Source organism: Arctopsyche grandis, chromosome 11, assembly GCF_051622035.1.
Source record: "Arctopsyche grandis isolate Sample6627 chromosome 11, ASM5162203v2, whole genome shotgun sequence".
Taxonomy (NCBI): Eukaryota; Metazoa; Arthropoda; class Insecta; order Trichoptera; family Hydropsychidae; genus Arctopsyche; species Arctopsyche grandis.
In genome coordinates, this window is record NC_135365.1 from 5,884,653 (window position 1) to 5,897,923 (window position 13,271).

The 13,271-nt window shown below is 32.5% G+C and overlaps 1 protein-coding gene across 2 annotated transcripts in view; it reads left to right on the top strand.

The window, feature by feature from the left end:
- Positions 1-13,271, top strand: part of LOC143919404 (ATP-binding cassette sub-family G member 1) — a 42,450-nt gene that overhangs the window by 25,244 nt on the left and 3,935 nt on the right. For both annotated transcript variants that reach the window (XM_077441712.1, XM_077441713.1), the window contains exons 3-6: positions 9,508-9,634; positions 10,196-10,468; positions 11,707-11,893; positions 11,978-12,092. In XM_077441712.1, the coding sequence (XP_077297838.1) occupies positions 9,508-9,634; positions 10,196-10,468; positions 11,707-11,893; positions 11,978-12,092 (702 nt within the window). The remainder of the gene's footprint in view (positions 1-9,507; positions 9,635-10,195; positions 10,469-11,706; positions 11,894-11,977; positions 12,093-13,271) is intronic.

Below are 13,271 nucleotides of genomic sequence, written 5' to 3' on the forward strand. Positions count from 1 at the left end.
CCGCCCGTCAAATTAAATGGTTGCGTTCGTCGTTTCAGTCCAACCACTCCCCATAGAAGCATTACATTTTCTATAAGGAGCTTCGGTCTAAAATAGATTATCAAGTGATTATAATCATAAAGCTGTCATATAATAAATTAAGCATCGAAGTAATCACTAACCGATAACGGTTCTTAGTCGCATCGGTAGCTTCACTATGTATATTAAAGTTTATCGGGTCGCGTCGTATAGTTTCACTGGTGAAGTTAGCGATACCCATAGCTCATCGCCTCTTCTCGCGCTGCGTCGCTTCACTATGCACTCGGCCCAAGGAACATGAATGATTCAAACTGAATTTGTTTGCTAAACACTTCTGAGACAACACGCTTGAGAACAGGATCCTACCGATTTATGTAGCTGGGATTTTTTTCGTATCTTAGGTATGTATGAGATCTTTCGCCAGACTTGCAGTCTGTAGTTGATCTTGAGGATACTGGATCCTGTCGGAGATGTTAGTGACTTCGTGACCTTGACTCTGAACAAGCCTCGACTGTTGCAGAAAAAGAGAGCGTATATATTTGGCGAAAACAACTTTAATAATCTTGAAAATGTGTTCAAGAATACTGGCGTCTTCTCAAATAACATGAACATGAAACATTTGCTTTACACTTCCTCTACATACTCGTATAATAGTCAGGTTAGACCCATCGAATAAATTATTTTGAATGTATTCATTCAAGTGCAGGCTTATTTCTACCATTAATTCGTTGCATTCTTGAGATCGCGATCATTCTATTGTTATAATTCTGTAATTTAAGCAGCATCATCTTTGAAATCACCGGAGATAATCGCTTACAAAAATGATATTAATGGAATATGTATGTATATTATTCTTGACATTAACACCTTCAATTTAAATAATCAATCGCATGAAGATTCCAATACAGCAAATAATGTATTCCAATACAAAACACAACCGAATGATTACCGTAATTTGAAGATATGATTTTTTTAATTGGATGTAAATAATAAATAAGCAACTTTTCTATTCATTTAAATATTTTCCTTATTGTACGATCTTTTAAAACTACTGCAGTAAGTCTGCTCTTTAAGCTATTGAGTAAAATAAGACATAGTAAATCAGACTCAAATAATCAGCTAATGTGTTGCTGCTGTTTACAATTATATTTTACAATCAGCAAATAGTTTTCAATTGAGATATAAGCTTTGACCTGAATGTATCAATATAGTGTTGGATTCAATAATATTTATTTTATTTTATTATAGATAAGAACTCATTACAATACCTTTCGCTTACGAAACGGTGTTCCTGTTCACTATTATTTGATAGCAATATTTTATTTTATTTACATACAAAATATATGTATACCAGAAAAGCCTAACCGAAAAACCCCAATACGCCTGCCAAGCCAATTACAAACATTGCAGCATTTTTTATTAAAGAAATCGCTGGATTTCGAGATGCTCAAGCACACGAAATTAAATATTAATTAATTGATGAATTAATCCCTAGAGACATCTATGGATTTAGACTTGTACATAAATTTTTACACATTGTACATAAATCAAATTCAGATATTTGTGTCATAATGGGTAACCGTTATGGAGGAACCGTTTCAACAATGAAATCAGATAAATTGGCAAACTCTGATAGGAAGCGATCGACTTGGAGTCACAAATATCCAAGTCTGACCAGCAGCATTAAATATTAGCACGGAATCGAACCCGATAACCTCTCGATGCTGAACATAAACGCAACCACCGAGCCATACTGCTGGCTCAATTCAATTTACTGTGAATTTGCGTACTTATTACTTTAATCCAAGTGACTATAATATCCAGCCTGGTCTGAAACTTATTGATACATGTATACGTATGTTCGAACTATTGTTTCCCAACTCAAGGCTATTTTCGCTAGCAAGTTTTCTCAATATACCGTATGATTTAATATACATATTGCAAAGAATATGCTGTACAAAATGAGTGTAGTTTGGAAACGTGTATACTTGTCAAATAAATATTCTGCTTGATGATGGTTCAATCAGTGTTTACCTGAAAAATTATGAAAGTCGACTTTTTTAAAAATGCGTGCGGTCTAGCCCGCCTCCATTTGAGTTTTTTTCCACTAAATAAACATTAGAATGATGTTAGCGAAATTGTTCAGTCATCGAGTGTGCAATGTCAATATTTGTCAAGATTTTTGATAAATCAATAGCGAAATCAAATATTCGGAATATTGTATATGCAAATAAATGTCGTTACTTTCGATGACGTGATATTATACGCTGTTTAAACTAATTCATTTTCATTGTTTTTTTTTTCTTTTCTTCTATTTATTTTACAATATTATTTTTATACAATACAATATTTATTTTACAATATATTAGCAATCTGTTAGACGAGTGTGCTTGATTAATTGATGTGTATAAAATAAAATAAATTAGCAGAATAGACTAGAGGTTAGCATATATGTATAATGTTAGCATATAAAACAGAATGGTCACGGCTTCAAATCCCACTGGTTTGTGCTGGCCAGACCTTGGATTTGTGACTCCAGGTCGATCATTTCCTACCAGAGTTTGCCAATTCATCTGATTTTCATTGAAACGGTTCCAACAAATTGGCAATCTTACCAATTTTCTCGCAAATCTTGACGTTTCAGCAATCTCGAATTTCGCTGAATTGCATAAAATGCTGAAAAATTATAAATTTAACCATAAATATATCTGTGAATGTTAATTGATATGTATTTACTGAATTGTTTAAAAATGCTGCAAATTTACAAATTTGACCATATACGTCTCTGTGGGTGTTAATTGATATGTATTTACTTTTTATAATATGTACTTGTATCAAATGTACAATGTTTCTGGCCAGGAAGGTGCATTGGGGTTACCTGTTAGGCCTTCCTAGTATAGATTAAAAATAAATAAATAAATTAGTTTACTCAATTTTATCGAAATCCAACAATATTTAATTCAGACACACTGAAAACAAATAGAATGTTGAAATTCGTTCATTAGAAATGACGATATGTAGTTCAAAATATATTATAGCTAGCCAATATGTCTGCTTGAAATTGAAAATATCGAAGACATATTTATAAGTGTTCATTAAACAATATTAGGCCCATTTTTTGTTCAAAACGTATTGGGACAAGCCATTCTCTGTCGTAGAGATTGCCGCCTACGACAAGTGTATCGTAGATAATAATTTTACCACACCAAACCACCCAATTTGATTTTGTTTCTTATATTTAACTAGTGTTGTGCCCGTTGATTTCAACTTTTAGAATTAGCAGAATATACATAGCAGAATATTTATCGATGGAAATCCCTAACTGCTGAGTATTTTAAATTGTGACTTTGCATTTAAATTGTGAGCATTACATTTTAACAAAAATGAAGAAGATGGAACTGGTTATGGAAAAATACATTCATTAATAGACTTCTTTTGTTTATTTTATATTGTTGTAAGATATATTAGAGAATCTAAACACAAATTTACAAAGCTTGAAATCCTCGGCGGTAGTTATCTAGGGTTTGTTTGGAATAGCTTCAATTTTTATACCTGCTTTCTATTGGATTTCTAAGTAATTCTAGTTTAAATGTGGCAGGCTTTCACAGAAAAGACGCCAGCACCAAAGGGTTAAGAAAAAAAAGTAAATTTTCGATTTTTTAAATTCACTAGATAATTAATTATAAGCATTTTAAAGCAATAAAAATTCACAATCAATAAAAAAAACATCTGACTATTGATTCTAATACTCACTTTTGACGCAACAATACTACATATATTTGTTGGCTTTTGCATCAAATTACTGCAAAAATAAATATTGTACAATTTTTTAAACGCTCATATCTCAAATCAAATCAACAACAATCATTGTCATATTCAAACTTATTGGTCAATTTTAGTAAAGATTGATTAATCTCTGTTCCCACAATTGTTCCTGTTGCTCATAGTAATTTTGTCGAGTGCACTTTTAAGACCATAAGGTCTTATTATATGTATGTATATGATGAAAAAAACTAAACAATATACCACAGTAAAGTTAATACGTTTGATTTATCGTTTACATATATTGTCTTGAAAGACCTACTACCTTCTACCCACTAGTTTGTTATAGCGATAAATCGTCAAGATTGCACAAGATTGCGTTTACTAATTAGAATAAATATTTAAGATTCATAAAGACAATGATTGCTATTTTTCTCACAGCGAAAACAAAACAATTCAATTGACAAACAGCATTCAGCCATATCCAACCATTCTACCCGGAAAATTAGCAAGCCCAATAAATAATAACTTTGCGATAAGGTCGATGAGATGAGCAAATAATAAAAAAAAAAACGAGCGAAATATAATGCGCCATTTTCAAACCGGTTTTTTCAAGGATTATTAAAATAATCATTATTTTGCACATTCGGCATGTATCATATAAAATATATTGAAATGCGTCTTCTAAAATAAATTTAGTGTAATAAAATTCACATCGCGCTTCAAAACACTGTCATTAAATGGCGGATGCAAAAAATAATGTTTTGCGCATTAACCAGTTCCCCCTATTTATAGTCATCTTAAATACTAATAATTATATTATATCTACTATTGCGACGTTTTATTAAAGCATGTGGTCTTCGTATTGTTAAGGCATAAGAAATTATCTTACAATAGGAAAATGTCATTGGAAACTACTGATTCCGGATTATGTATCATCTATCACTATTAATTAAACCATTAAATTATAAATACATCATCATCTATTAAGGAGCTTGGTGTAATACTAATTAACAAACTCGATTTCTTTGAACATGTTTCCTTTGTTACTAACAAAGCTTATACATCTCTTGGATTCCTACTCCGCTCAACAATACCCTTTAATGATCCTTATGTACTTAAATTACTTTATTTTTATGCCTTTGTAAGGTCTCATCTTGAATTTCCCATTATTATTAGGTCACCTTTTTATTTATCCCATATTAATTGTATTGAAAAAGTTCAACCTAAATTTATTAAATCCTTACGCTACCGTTTTCCTACCTACGCCCATAATACTGTTCCCGATATTTTAAAAATCGGGAACGACTTACTGATGTTACATTCTTCTTTAAGCTCATAAAGGGTTTCCTTGATTGTTCTGATTTACTGAGTAAGGTTGATTTCAGGATCCCAATTAGGTATTCAAGACAAGGTGCACTCTTTTCACCTTATCCTTTCAATACCAATTCCCAAAAATATTCTTATCTGCAGCGTGTTTATCGTATGTTTAACGGGGAGCTGAATGAGATTGATCTGTTCGGTGTTTCCTTACATCAATTCAGGACTAACATCAAAAGAATCTTGACCGATTGATTAATTTCTTCTTCTTCTATTCTATTTTATAACCTTTTTCCAATATTTTAACACTTTAGCTTATTATTTTCCATGTCATTTGTTTTTCCTTGTATTTATCTTTTTCATTTGTTTATCTTTGTAAAAATTTGTAATTGGACTCGGATGTTATATATATTATATATTTACTCTTTGTTTTTTTTTGCATTTCTTCATCTTGTTGTCTGTTGATTTTTGAATAAATAAAATAAAATAAATAAAATGTATGATACATCTTAATTGTAACAATATATGATAGAAAAAACTTGGACAGGAAAAAATCAATAAAAAAATAAATAAATTTATATTAAAAAAAAAATGTTTCATATATTTATAGCACATAAGGAAAATGTGAATCGAAAATAAAAATATATAATACATATATATATATACATATATACATATGTCCATATGTTACATATGTATGTATAAAAATAGTTTAAAATTACTACCGAATATTCGAAAAAGAAATTATTAATAATGTTATTTTAGATACTTGTTTTCTTTTTTCTTAAGAAACATTATATAAAAGTACTATATCCAATATAATGAAAAAATATGGTGAATGTGTCAGTTATTTATGACAAAAAATAAATAAACAAAAACGGAATTGAATTGAAATGAAACGAACTTTATTTTGAATGCGACACAAAACGGCAATGATAATTAAATTTTGAACTTGAAAACTCATTAATAACAAAGCGATCTTTTAAACCCGGAAATACAAAACAAAAAAGGATAAAAAAATTCCATTTTGTTGCCTAATCTATTTTGTTTGCATTTTTTGACATGCCTGTATGTCAGGGGAGTGCAATTTATTATTTTAACAAATACATACATTACACAATAATATGTACATTTGATGCCAAATTCAATTTTAGTTACTTAAAGGTCGTATTTTATTTTTTTAGTAATAGCGACTTCTTTATAATAACAATATATGTATTCTAAAATGATTTGAAGTTAATACTTTCTGAGGTCTTGAAAGATTAAGCACTTACGGATTAAATTAAAATAATATATGTACGAAATTGATTTCAACGAAGTCTTCAGAATTATATTATAATTAAACATGGAAAATGTTCATGGAAAACTTGTTTTATATACAAATGGAAAACTCGTATTAGCAGACGGATCTGACATTTAATAAGACCAACAACTAAATATATTAAAATCAAACTAATACACAAATACACTTTCAATTTTATTAACATACATATGCATGTAGATATATTTATATAAAATGTATTGTAATATAATGTTATTAAAAAATAAATTGTATATTTTAAGAATATTATTACCCAGACAAATGCGGACCGCGAGCCGCAGTTTTTATTCCCTTACTTTTACATATTATAAATAGACCACAAGCGAACCTGTCATTTTTAACACATGAAAAACAATAACCTCAGCATGCCAGTTGAAAAAAAATATATAAAAGCATATAACCATGAAACGTCCGATCCACACTAAAAGAAACTTAATTTTCCTTTTTATTTTACACGCGACTTTTTATTTCATTAATTAGTACCTTCAAATTAGATATTCCGAAAATTTTATAAAATACTAGTTCACCTCTATCTACATCAAAGTGGTTCTCACTTTAGCGAAAAGGTTTTATTTTTTATAACAACAACGGTCTCAATGTGTCCACTTTTAGAATTCGTATTTTTTAAAATTCACATTTCTTAAAATTCGTTTGCTCTACATATTTTATGTTTAAGTAATAAATTTAAAATATTAATATGTTTTATATGATTTCATATTATTTGGGGGCTTCAGATAATCTAAAATCAAATTCAAACTCCTGCTATTTGGGATTTTTGAGAAATTTTGTTGTCTATAGAAACAAAAAGTTTTTCGACTTAAAATCAATTTATTCATCTAAAATTATTACAAAAATTATATGCATCTGCATACAAAAAACTAATTAAAAACACGTAGTCTTAAGTCGCAGATACAGTCTTTTTTTTTTAGATAATTTTGCCATTTAAAAAACTCTAGTACGCCTGATCAATGCCATACCAAAACTCACCCCCTCGAGTTTTTTCGGTAATATGTATATTTTCCTTGTATTGATATGTATATTTCCATACTTGATTGCCAACATGAATAAACCTTTAACAAATACATAAAACACGCCCTTTCACAGCTGGAGTATACCTAGGCATGCCGTGTCTTAATATCTGTCACCCCTCATTTCGTCTTCTCTAATTATTTAGCTTAAAATGCACCTATTGTCAATGGTTTTAGTCCACGGAACCACTTCACTCTGATTGGTTGTGCGTCTTGATCGCATGTATTTATTTTATTAAATATCTCTAGGCACAGCATATACTCCTAAAATTTGTTTTTATGAAATATCTAGACCGATGTGGACATAGCACATATCTACATCGGTCACGTCTCTTTTTATATATATTATTATTATTGTAAATTATACAAAACTGAAAGTTTTAGAAGTTATATCTCAAACTTTAAAAGATGCAACTTTTTATAAAACTTTTTAATGCTTTTTTTTGTAAATAATTGTTCCCCTTTAAGTTCTGACCGCACTATGCGTCAATCGAACGACACGACACTTCACATCAGTGTGCGACAATATTAGGTAAACTGCACTTGAACGACAGCGATGCGACACTACGCAGTAAATTATGTCAATCATTCGTTCGGTACCTCGGAGCAAGACGGACGAAACGAACGCTATTATAGAATCTTTGATATGCGAGGAAGAAGAACAATCGAGAAAAGTCAAAAGATTATGGCTACATGCTATTTCAAAGTAACGATATGAAGAAGGAGAATAATTGTCGCAAGGCAACCCGCCTCGACGATACTGCGTCACGTTGCGAACGACACCTTGCGTCAAAATTGGTCAGAAAGTCAACTTTGTCGCACGGTGTCGTTCTACGTCATGCGACTGTCGCGTAGTGCGTTATGTTTCATACAAACAATATTTGCTCGCGTACTGTTGTGACGCATAGTGCGGTCAGACCCTTAAGAGTTATTTAAAGGTCTTTAATATTTTCTTTTAAAATGAATATAATAATAAACTAGTACTTATTAGATTTTTTAGCAAACCGAGTACCACTCTATGTAATATGTAAACTACACTCTCACGTCCAATCGATTATTATAAGGTTAATTGCTTTAGTTCAAGATCAAAGTTTTCACCAATTGGCTTCGATTAAAATTCTGCGCATATCCAAAACTAGGTGGATAGAATAAAAAAACGAAAACTATGTAATCCGAAATGTTAGAAAAGGTCATGCAACATGCTATTGACACAATAAAACGGTTACGTTTGTAATTATTGTTGTTGTGCAACTTCGTAACGGCTGAGCAAGTCACTGACAACGTTGACCCAGTCCCAGTCCCAGGTGGCATGTCAAACGATAGTAAAACTGGAAAATTTCCCCAGAACCCGACCCACAGCTTGAGAATGCCTCGCATTGTGATATATACAACATATGTATGCAATAGATTTACATTGCATACAGAAAAATGTATCATAATAACGTTTAGCGTGACGAAACTAATAGTATACTTGGTATCAAGATATGGTGATATGTAGTATATCTATAGTATCGCTATTATAGTAGATCTATAGTGGCTTGGTGCACACATTCATGCATTGAACTTTGTCTAGCACAGAGCGTCCCAAACGTCAGACCGATAAATGCTGAAAATTACAGCAAAGCCCCCTCTTCCCCAGAAGAATGGTTTAATTACTGAAGGACCTTTTTGTTAGAAGACATGGATGTTAAATGAGACTCGCTGGGCAGTTTAAAATATTTATTACATGGCGGAGAGCCGCAGCGACCTGGTCGCTCGTTAAGCGTCACCCGACAAGACGACCAACTCAACCATTCTTCAACTCATGCATGCCAACCTTATCATTTATACGTGCATTATTCTAGTATAAAACTTAATCCCACATTACTATTTCCCAGCAGATTAAAAAACCTTCGCTACCTTCCCCCCCCCCTCACCCACCCACATGCCATTTTTTGAAATTATAGTAATCGATTATTTTTTAACGTATTCTATCATTTCACCACAATTTTTTTTGAAATGACAGTGACATAAAATGAAATGACAGTATATTTAATCATCATTTTTTTTATTTTTCAGGTAAAGCGAAGTCACGCGATATCCTCAAATCTGTAAATGGAAAATTCTTTTCTGGACAGCTTTCAGCCATTATGGGGCCATCGGGTGCTGGAAAGAGTAGCTTACTGAATGCACTATCAGGATATAGGTGATATTTTATTATTAATAAATATTTCTAAATTTAAACTCTGTAAAATACACTAATACGTTTTCTATATAAATGAAAATTTAGATATTTCCGATTCCGGATTCTGGTTTAAGATCATTTTATTACCCATTTTCTCACAAATCTGTTTAAAATGTTGCAAATTTATAAATTTAGCCATAAATGTCTTTGTGGATTTTAAATTATATGTATTAACTGAATTTCACTGAATTGACCATATACATATACATATGTCTCTATGGATGTTAATTGAAATGTACATATTTACATTGTATAATAATACTTCTATATTCAATATTTCTGGCTAAGGAGGTTCATTGGGGTTACCTGTTAGGCCTTCCTGGTATAAATAAAAATTAATAAATAAATTAAAAAATTATAATGGATCAACTACATATATATGTATGTACATATACTTTATAAATCAACTGTGTATACTACAACACTTTGACGTATTTTCATTTGATAGTCCCTTAAGTTATGGGTTTAAAGCAATGCCACTCTAAATCCTACTCACATATTTTAAAATGCTCTTCATTGCAGATCAGCCGGAGTGACGGGCGAATTTCTGGTAGGGGGTCGACCTAGAAACGATCACGAGTTCCACAAGTTGTCCTGCTACATAACCCAAGATGATCTGCTACAGCCTCTCATGACCGTCGGCGAACTGATGAACTTGGCAGCGGCCTTGAAACTTCCGTCATCGTCTAGTGCCGCTTTCAGGAAGTCGACAGTGGACGACATTCTTAGGAATTTAGGACTGGTGGACCAGGAAAACACCAGAACGGAAGCACTGTCGGGAGGACAGAAGAAGAGGTAAACGCTCTTGCATAATATATTATGCAAACTTGACCATTTTAATTTTAAGAAGCAGTTGGCATTTGATGGCCGAGACGTGGAAGTGTCAGCTTGGACTTGATCTTTGAAACGGTCGCGTAATGTCAAGGAAAGCTTTCCGTATAACGGAAGAGTTTCTATTCTTTCAAAATGAACAAAATTTAAAAAATCGATGCAGTACCAAAAAAAAACTATGAAAATACACCTTAGCACTGAAAATTTCTCTAACATTTCCAACTAGAATTATTTAGAAAGCCGGTATAAAATTTGTAGCTAATCCAGACAAACCATAGATAACTACTGACGAGGATTTAAAGTTTAGTAAAGGTGTGTTTAGACTCTCTAATATATCTTACAACAATATAAAATAAGCAAAAGAAGTCTATTAATTAATGTGTTTTTCCAAAAGCAGTTCCATCTTCTTCATTGTTGTTAAAATGTAATGCTCACAATCTAAATGCCGAGCCACAATCTGAAATAAACAGCAGTTAGGGATTTCCATCGGGAAATTCTACTGTGGTTATAAATTCATAAATTCCGGTGTATACTAGTCTTAATAAACGTTGACAAATGAATGACGCGGATTAAACGACCCATGTTCAATGCATTTTTTTTTTCAATGGTACCTGGACAGGCTTACCGGGTAGCATTCTTGTTTATTTTGTACTTGCTCAAAATACAATGCCTACAATGCCGGCGTTTTTCAGGCTCATGGACTTGTTGGCAAAACGCTGATCAGCGTTGGTATGCATTCAAAGAGTTAAATAAATACATATTTATAAAAAGGTATTGTATGTATGTATACTTTGAGAGGGAGCATCTACTCTTGAAGCCTTCTTCATCTAAAGATGAATCCCCAGGCTGTGTACAGACTGTCTCTATAATTATTGCACTGTTGGTCTATAAAAAAAAACGGTCAATACTCGTACTAATATTTGGTTTTCATTGTAAATACATATTAGCAAAAAAATATGTATGTATGTATGTCTTTTAAGTAAATATCTGCTATTGTAAAGGGGAAAGCGTTTACGAAAATTTCACTAGGCGTATAATTTTCTTGCTATTTATAGTTAAAAGAGTCAAAAGCTGAAACATCAACTTTTCCAATGGATTCCTAAGGTTTTTCTTTTATGGTTGTACGTTTCTGGGATATCTACTCAATAGTTCTGGAACATATACTTGTTGCATCTTATAACACAACTTTAAACCGTTTGAAGGTTGTCAATTGCCCTGGAGCTGGTGAACAATCCTCCCATCTTCTTCCTAGATGAACCGACAAGTGGATTGGATCAGGTGACGACCACGCACTGCGTCAAATTGTTACGCAATTTGGCCAAACAGGGTAGGACTGTTGTCTGCACGATCCATCAGCCGTCTGCATCAATATTTGAACAGTTCGATCAGGTAGCTCACATAAAAATCACACTAGAAATGTGTAGCTGCATATAAATACCCTGATTACTATATTGCTATATTATACAATTTCAGGTTTATGTATTAGCTCAAGGTCTGTGCGTGTACCAGGGTGGAACTTCTGCTTTGGTACCGTTCTTGACATCAGTGGGATTGGCATGTCCTCGTCATCACAATCCTGCTGACTTTGGTGAGATGTTATTTCAATTTAATTTAATTACAACCATTGCAAGTTTCTCCCGTGTCAATCGTGTTGTCTTCCCTCACTGATTTTCATATAAACTATATATCATATACTTCGGTCTCCGTCACGAACCCGAATGTGAAACGCCCAAAAACGAAAATATCGGAAGGCAAAGATCGAAAATCGAAAGATCAAAAAAAAGGGTGCATGGTAAACGGTACATACTCACGTACATACTCACTTAATTTTCGCGAGCAGGATACAACAGGAACAAGAGGAACAGGCTTTTCCTCCCGTATTCTGCGCGCGCACATAATACGGGAGGAAAAGCTTGTTCCTCTTGTTCCTGTCGTATCCTGCTCGCGCAAATTAAGTGAGTATGTATAATATAATAACGAAAGAAAAAAACTTCTATATACACTGTTTGCTACCAATGTTTCCTCTAGGGCCCAGAGTCTAGGCTAATAGACAGCGCTAAGTCTCTGAGCATTTAGCGCTATTTATTTAAAATTTATTTAATTAATTAATTAATTTTGCTATTGGTGCTTTATATTGACTATATGTAGGTTTTATCTTTTTTTTCATATTAAACAATTAAATATAAATATTAAATAAAATATATTTAAAAGGTATTTGAAAAAAATACGACCACGTGCGGATCGAACACAGGACCGACACATTTCTTTTTTTTTTTTTCATTTAATAACTTAATATGCCATAACCCATGCGATGATATATCATCGGGTACAACACTAGTATATCTATAGGATCCAATCCAAGAATGGGAGGTGACGAAATGAGACTTGTGACAGTTAAGGCGAAATCATAACGATGTATCCTATATTCGTTATCGATCACTGTCAATCAAGGATACAATTTTACCGAAAATGGTCCAAAGGGTCGTTTTGGTATAGATCACTGTCAATGTGTCGTTTTAAAAGAACTATCCCACGCACGCATCCCATGAACGCCACATTTTTTCTATATATTTAAAACTATCTAAAAAAAACAACGTGCCACATCCACCGCTGTCTGATTTCACCCTTAGGGTGAAAAAACACTGAGTGGTATGTAAATACATACGTGGTACGTGTTTTTTTAGATACTTTTAAACATGCGAAAAAACGCAGCACCCCTAGCCCATATGCATGGTATACGGTATTTAAAATCACCCCCTGAAGTGTT